The 8177-nt window shown below is 43.5% G+C and overlaps 1 protein-coding gene across 1 annotated transcript in view; it reads right to left on the reverse strand.

Annotated features, from left to right (window-relative positions):
- The window catches only part of GATM (glycine amidinotransferase), a 16329-nt gene extending 8639 nt beyond the window's left edge, over positions 1-7690 (reverse strand). The window contains exons 1-2 of the mRNA XM_007467019.1: positions 7488-7690; positions 5786-6004 (exon numbers count right to left, since the gene is read on the reverse strand). Coding sequence (XP_007467081.1) covers positions 5786-6004; positions 7488-7556 — 288 coding nt within the window. The 5' untranslated portion in view covers positions 7557-7690. The remainder of the gene's footprint in view (positions 1-5785; positions 6005-7487) is intronic.
- Positions 7691-8177: the final 487 nt, after the last annotated feature.

The raw sequence follows: 8177 nt of genomic DNA on the forward strand, positions 1-8177 counted from the left end.
AAAAAAAAAAAAAAAAAAAAAAAAAAAAAAAAGTGATTTGATAAGCAAATCCCCCAATTTTTAAGTAGTTGAAAAAAACATCTTAACATTTAGGATGTGTCCAAGGGTTATACGCATTTTAAAAGACAACTGAATGGAAAGCGGTTGAATGCTTTAAAAAGGCTCAATCAATTTGCTAAAAATTACTATTGAATTAGGGTAGGTACAACAACTCTAAAATACTGGTTTTCAAAAGTGGAAAAGTCTGGAAGGATTCTTCATTCAGATTGTTTTCCATGCGCAAAGTTCTCAGTCAAATTAAAAAATACATTGGGAAATGTAGGAGACACACATGGATATAATTTATTAAGACACATAAAGCAGAATTCCAATCAGAAGATCCAAATGCTAAGAAAAAGCCTTGGATCTTCATCAAAAGATTGGCAAAGCAACGTACATTTATATGTTTTAAGCTTTTAAAAAATGTTTAAAGCATTTTATTTTATTCTTATTTTTAACATCTTTATTGGAGTATAACTGCTTTACAATGGTGTGTTACAATTACAATGGTTTCTGCTTTATAACAAAGTGAATCAGTTATACATATACATATGTCCCCATATCTCTTCCCTCTTGCGTCTCCCTCCCACCCTCCCTATCCCACCGCTCTAGGTGGTCACAAAGCACCGAGCTGATCTCCCTGTGCTATGCGGCTGCTTCCCACTAGCTATCTATTTTACGTTTGGTAGTGTATATATGTCCATGCCACTCTCTCACTTTGTCCCAGCTTACCCTTCCCCCTCCCCGTATCCTCAAGTCCATTCTCTAGTAGGTCTGTGTTAAAGCAGGTGTTTTTAAAGTGTTTCCTTATATCATTGATTAAACAACCACTAGTCCTAATCATGTCCGATAAAGTTTCCATTATTACAAATCAGATAACTTCAGACAGTGGTAAGTGCCATAAAGAAGGGGAAACTGGGTAATGAGACAGACTATCTAGATGTCTAGCTCTTTAATGTCAAAGACCATGTCTTTTCCAGATTATATGTCTCTACTTCCACTTTCACCTCAGCCTGATAAGTATCAAACATATGGAAGCAGACCTGCCTCTTGTTAGTTCAATACCTAGGTTCACATCAATTAGGCTGGAGCTGAGCCTGCTGGGGAGGGAATAAGAATCTGAAAAACAGGTCTTCAGCAAACAGGGAGATGCCAGTGAAGCTCTAAAACAGGGGCTGGCAAACTAAAGTCCATGGGCCAAATCTGGACTGCTGCCTGTTTTTGCAAACAAAGTTTTATGGAACATAGAAATACTCATTTACATATTGCCTGTGGTGGTTTTGCACTACAGTGGCAGAGTTGAGAGTGGAGTAGTTGTGACAGAGACCTATGGTCTGCAAAGCCTGAAACATTAATTATCTGGCCCTGTAAAGAAAAACCTTGCCAAACCCTGTCTAAATGATCAGTTAGTTGCTTTACTTTTGAAAATCTATAGGTAAACAATAAGCTCAATTTCTGGGCCATGAAAAATGTTATCAGAATTAAAAATTTGATTGCTTGTTAAGATCAATCCACTCTTTTAAAAAACAAAACAAAACAAGAGCACTCTACTGTTTTCTACTCCTAGGAGGTCCTGCAGTAGCAACCAGAGGAGAGGATAATAATGACTCTTTATATTCCTCTCAGACACATCCTGGTACTACTCATCCATTCACCACTTCCTCCTTCTCATGCCAGGCACATCTCTAACAGTCCACGAGGGGACAAGAAGTCTTTGAAAATTTAACACTGGGTTAAATAGTTTCTGCTGCACAGCCATGTTTTCTTGCTGGACACATTCCAAAGTATCCCATGTGACTATTTGTGCAGAGTGAAGCTTGCTTGATAAATATAAACCTTCCTGGGAGAAAAAAGTTATTTGAACAAGTGTGAATTCTCTTGTATAGTTCATACTCTGGCTAAGGTTGGACAAAGTCTGAGTGATCAGGCCAGACTACATTTTCCAAGAGATAGTTGGAAATTATTTACACTTCCTTTATAACCCTGCTAAATAAGTTAGCAATCATTTACCAAGTGTCTGCAAGATAAAAAAAAAACACTATATTAAATGCTTAGCATGGGATGTTTTTAATAATCTGTTGCAGACATGTGGCTGCACTCCTAGAAACCTGATAGTCTTTCAGAGCCTAAAATCCTTTAGGGGTGTTTGCCAAATGAATTTTAAATACTGTCTTTGGAAGGCTAGGAAATCTCAATAGAAACATTATTTATCCAGCTGCAAACTGATATTACATTAACGTTGATTGACTTTGTATTTTTTTAAATTAATTTTTATTGGAGTATAGTTGCTTTACAATGTTGGGTTAGTTTCTGCTGTACAGCAAAGTGAATCAGCTATACCTTTACACATATCCCCTCTTTTTTGGATTTCCTTCCCATTTAGGTCACCACGGAGCACTGAGTAGAATTCCCTGTGCTATACGGTAGGTTCTCATTAGTTATCTATTTTATACATAGTAGTGTGTATATGTCAATCCCAATCTCCCAATTCATCCCACTCGACTTTGTATTTTTAAAAGGTCCTTTTATCAAGGGCTTTAGAAAAAAAAGACAAAAGCAAAACAAAAAGCACACACTTGATGGAAAGTATTCACCATGTTTGCAGAATAAAAAGCCATGTAGCTTTCAAAAATTGTGCTTCCTGATGACTATGTTCCTCATTCCCATAAAATTTTTCTAGCACTTACATCTTCCAACATATCTTATGCTCTAACTGCCTATAAATGGTTTACTACATTATTTTATATTTCATTGGTCCCAAACTGATTAATATATCTGTGTCATTTTTCTCCATCTAGAAGGTAAGACCTTCTAGTTGGCCATGCATGTCTTAGATTTAATTTCCTCTCCCTCGATACCTAGTTTCTTATGTGTCATAAAGCAGAAATAACCAGACAAATGAATGAAATCAATACTGCTAAAGCTACTATTATCTACAACTATTATACCCTCAACAGACTTGGCAAATTGCATCCATACAACTATAATGAGTTGTAGTTTTGTCCTTTAAAAATAAGTAACATGTAACCTTTTACCTTCCTATTTAATCTCATTAGGTAGATAGCAACCTGCTTAATATCTTCATTTTAGTGAGGCCCAGAAATTTGTGGAATCAAGATCACAAGGTCAAACAGCTGATTAACTGAGATTAGCTAATAAGCTTTTATCAAATACCTAATTCAATCCTGATCTCCTGACTTCAGCCCAGCACACCTTCCAAAAGTCCATGAAATTTCAAAATCTAAAATCATAAATCAAGTGACAAAGAACTCAAAATAATGTCTTAGAATTCTGATTCCGTAAGATCACATGATATAAAAGTCAATTATTCTAAAGACAAATAGAAGGATAAACTATTGCCTGAATTTGAAATTTAATTCCACCCAATTAAAATGGTTAGGGGATGGGCCTTCCTTTCAAGAAAAGACTTTAGGGCTTCCCTGGTGGCGCAGTGGTTAAGAATCTGCCTGCCAATGCAGGGGACACCGGTTCGAGCCCTGGTCTGGGAAGATCCCACATGCCACGGAGCAACTAAGCCCGTGCGCCACAACTGCTGAGCCTGCGCTCTAGAGCCCGCGAGCCACAACTACTGAAGCCCAGGCACCTAGGGCCCATGCTCCACAGCAGGAGAGGCCACCACAATGGGAGGCCTGCACACCATAATGAAGAGCGGCCCCTGTTCACCACAACTAGAGGAAGCCCGCGCGCAGCAACGAAGACCCAACGCAGCCAAAAATAAATAAATGAATAAAATAAACTTATTAAAAAAAAAAAAGATTGTGCCTTTTTAAAACATGTGGATGATACATAAATTAATCTGTTCATCAAATTTCAAATATCAAAACCAAAGGTAGTTTCAGAACAACTAGAAGAAGTTATAACTTTTTCAAGGTCTAACTCAAGAATTACTTTCTTCGTTTAGGAAGAAGACTTCCTAACTATCCAGCATTTGGTCATTGCTTTTCCCTTAGTTCTCCTGGTATTTGAATTCAACTGCCTTGCCAGCTAGTTGCCATAAGATACTTAGTATTAGTCTTCATTTCTACGTAATAAACATCATACCTCTCCAGATGGAAAACAAGTACTTTTGTGCTAATAACTCTGGAGCCCTGATACAAGGTAGGCAACATTTCTGATGATGATGACAGTGATATAACAGAACTTATTTCCTCAACCCACATTACAAATAAAAATGTTAATATTCAGGAAGAATTTAAGTACATTGAAGATATATTTGTAACCCATTATTAATGGAAGCTTAAGCTGCATCTGAAGTGTGGATGGAACCCTTATGCAGTATACAACCAGAATACCAGCCCACAGAGACTCTGGTCATAAAAATATTACAGATAAAGAGCACTAAGAGTTTTAAAAAAAGAAGATATTACTTGTTGCCAGGGAAATCCTGGAAGGCTTTGTGGGAGGTACCACTGGAACTAGGTGGTAGGAAGAGGGGGAGGTTTAAACTGCAGACAAAAGGGGTGCAGGAAGGTAGGTGGGAGAGCTCTAGGTGGGAGCAAAGGCCTGAGGCTTGTTTGGTAGTCTAATTTGGCTGTTTATATGGTTATCTCATAAAATCTGCTGAAACCTGGGTGAAATTATTAGGGGAGAGAGGCTAGCAAAATAGAGGATTGATAGAAGCAGATGAGTAACAATATTGAATTTGGGTTTTAAAAATTTACTCTGATTAAAAAATTACTCTGGGCTTCCCTGGTGGTTCAGTGGTTAGGAATCCGCCTGCCAATGCAGGGGACACCGGTTCGAGCCCTGGTCCGGGAAGATCCCACATGCCGCGGAGCAGCTAGGCCCGTGCGCCACAACTACTGAGCCCACGTGCCGCAACTACTGAAGCCTGCGTGCCTAGAGCCCGTGCTCTGCAACAGGAGAAACCATCGCAATGAGAAGCCCACGCACCGCAGCGAAGAGTAGCCCCTGCTCACTGCAACTAGAGAAAGCCCACATGTAGCAATGAAGACCCAATGCACCAAAAAATAAATAAATAAGTAAATTTATAAAAAATGACTCTGATAGACGCTAGAGGTGGTTTAGAGAGTGCAGCAAATAGGGGAGACCAGTTAGGAGTTCACTGCAATAGTCCAGGCAGTAGATGAGATCCTGACCTAAGGCAGTAGCAGAGGGATGGACGTAAGGTTCATTTTGATAAAAGACTTGTTCGATCTTGGAGAATGGATGTGGAGGATGTGACTGAAGGAGAAATAAATAAAAGTTTTAGCTTGGATAAATAGGAATGCCAAAAACTGAAAGGAAGGAATGAAGAACGTCCCAGTTTTGCAGAGTGGGTGGCAGGTGAACTCAAATGTGCCATGTTTGAGGTCCAGTGGCAATATCCAGCAAGGAATTTAACATGTTCATATGGACAGAATTCAGGAGAGAGATCTGGACCAGAGTGGAGGGGTGGGAGGAAGCTATGAGAACAGCTACAGTGAAATTCTGTTCAGCCCAACATTACAGACCATAAAGGAAGAAGATGTGAGGAACAGGGAAAGAACTAATATCCGCCCCCACCCCCCGAAACGGTCTCCCCAAACCTGAAGGAGGGAGTAATCATTGGTGTAGATAGTGTCAAATACTGCAGAGATGCCAAGTAAGATATCATTCAGCCACTGGATCTGGGTAGTCTTGGGTAAGCTAAAGTGAACACAGTTACAGAGGAGAGTGGGAGCAGAAGCCAGACTGCACACCATGAGGAATGAACCCGCTCAGACATGTGAAACCCTGGCTTTACCTTCACTTCCACAGTGAATGGTGGAACACAGGCATTTTCTGCTCTCCCCACTATCACTTCCTCTAAGGGGTCCCATTCGTTGTAAGAGGAGACAGGGCAGTCCTTGGGCAGAGGATCAGTGGCCTTGTCGTCAGCTGCACAGGAATTCCGGGAGGAAGCCATAGCTGCCTGGGTGCTCTGGAAAGTTCGCTGCACCCATCCCGTTACAGTTCTTCCAAGCTTCCAAGAACAAAGAAAAGATTATTGTGTGGTCCTGCACAGTACTTGGGGGAGGGGAAGGAGAAGTGGGATGAAAACCCAGGATAACACAGCCAGGCATTTAAAATCTTTTAGGAGAATGTAAACCGAGATGTTAGTGGGTAGGTGGGTAGTGGGGTTACAGATTTTACTTTTGTGTTTATTTATACATTATCTTTTTATGTATTATGTTAATTGGTATAACTCTTTAAAACTTCTCAGAAGATTTTGTCCCCAAAGACCATACACCCCCATTTATATCTCGGAATAGTTTTCTGCAATCAAGCCTTAAGCAAGTTTTCTGCAGATGATGGGTCACCCTTCTTCCCAGAAAACCACAGAAAGTGGCTCCGGATCTCCCTGCCAAGTCCAGCTGGGGGAGGGAGCCTCCTGTCCCTTTCAGTACCAAAGGTTACTAGTATTAGGATCCTCTCCCCCCACCCCACGCAAATGAAAATATAGAAGCATTTTAAATGACTTTATCTTTCAGAATAATCAGCTTCAAACCATCCATTTGTCCTCACTGACACACACTTCACATTATTTGGCACTGCAATTATGAGAGAGTGACCAAGTCCCATAGGCTTATTTTACAGATGGTCCACAGTACCCTAGGCAAGATAAGGATTAACTAACCCAGGTACAAACTCAAACAACTAAGGAGATCTAAGAACTTCAAAAAAGGCTTTTGAAAATGTAGAGCCCATGAACTCTAGATCAGGAAGAGTCCCTCATACACTGGGCAAACCTCAACTCCACAAATCTCTATCCGGTTCTGTTAAAAGCCTTAGGAAGGAGGCAGGAGGGGAGCCAGGGTGGAGACTAAAAAGCAGGAGGGAGTGACAGCTGTTCTGAAGCCAGTTGCTGGCGGAAGCCAAACTGCCTGGCTATTCCCGTCCCAGGAGCTAGGGAGGGTTTGCTGCAGGCGCGTGCTTGCATACCAGGAAAGCGGAGGGCAGGACCGGGCAGAAATCTGGGTACAGACCGAACTCGTTCCAACTCCTCTCGTGACTCAGGACTCCACGTTACACTTGGAATGAGCCTGCTCGCTCCCTCTCCGTCCCCGAGTCCCACTTCGCCCCTTCTCCCGTACATCCACGGTACACGCATGCCTAACTCTCTGCCCACCCATAGCGATGAGCCGCCAAAAGGCCGCCCTTTTTCACTAAGCGGTGTTGCTTGTCGCCCTCGCCCCCTCCGCCTGGGGAGGGCGGCGCCCGCCGCGCTGCCGGCCAACGCTGCCCGAGGCGCGTAGACCGCAGCTGTGCCCACTGGGTGTGGCCCCAACGCACGCCCCCTTCCCCTGGGACACCGCCAAGCTTCCGGCAGCCGGCAAAGGCTCCTGAAGCCGACCTTCCAAGGGGGCCCAGAAAGGACAGGGTCGTGCAAGGCTGGCGGGGGAAAGCCAGGAAAGGAGAGGGGGAAGAGAGCACGCGGCTGCCCGATGAGGCGGCGGCGCACGCACCCGAGACCCGATGTAGTGCACCGCTTCGGCGCCGCGGCTCCCGCCGCGCAGACACCGCACCCGCAGCATCGTCTCGCGCCCGCCTGGTCCACAAGCCGACTGTGCCCAGCGCTCTGCCACCACCTTCCGAGTGCCCCGAGAGCGCGCCCGCAGCAGGGTGTCCCGGTGCTCGGCCTTTTGTAGCCTCGCCCCGCCCCGGCCGGCCCCCCCTCCCCCCCCCCCCCCCCCTGCCAATAGAAACTCCAGGTTGTCACCTGTGCTCCTGACCAACTGGCTATGAATTGGAGGTTCTCACAACCCCTTCCTCAAGTTCAATATCCTTGCTAGAGTGACTCACAGAGCTCAGAGAAATATTTATTTCCATTGACCAGTTTATTATAAAGAATACAAATTTACAGCCAGATGAAGAGGTATATAGGGCAAGGTCTGGAAGGGTCCTGAGGAGAGGAGTTTCTGTCCCCATGGAACTGGGGTGCACCACCTCCCAGTGTGTGGAAGCTTTCACCAACTAGGAAGCTGACCAAATCTTGTTCAGGAGTTTTTATAGAGCTTAATCTCCATCCTCCCCACGTTCCCAGAGGTTGGTGAGTGTGGCTGAAATTTCCAGCCTTCTAATCACTTTGTCTTTCTGGTGACCAGCTCCATCCAGAGGTTATCTTGGGGCCCACCCTAAGTCACCTCATTAGCATA

The sequence above is a fragment of the Lipotes vexillifer genome, unplaced genomic scaffold, assembly GCF_000442215.2.
Source record: "Lipotes vexillifer unplaced genomic scaffold, Lipotes_vexillifer_v1.1 scaffold1010, whole genome shotgun sequence".
Lineage (NCBI taxonomy): Eukaryota > Metazoa > Chordata > Mammalia > Artiodactyla > Lipotidae > Lipotes > Lipotes vexillifer.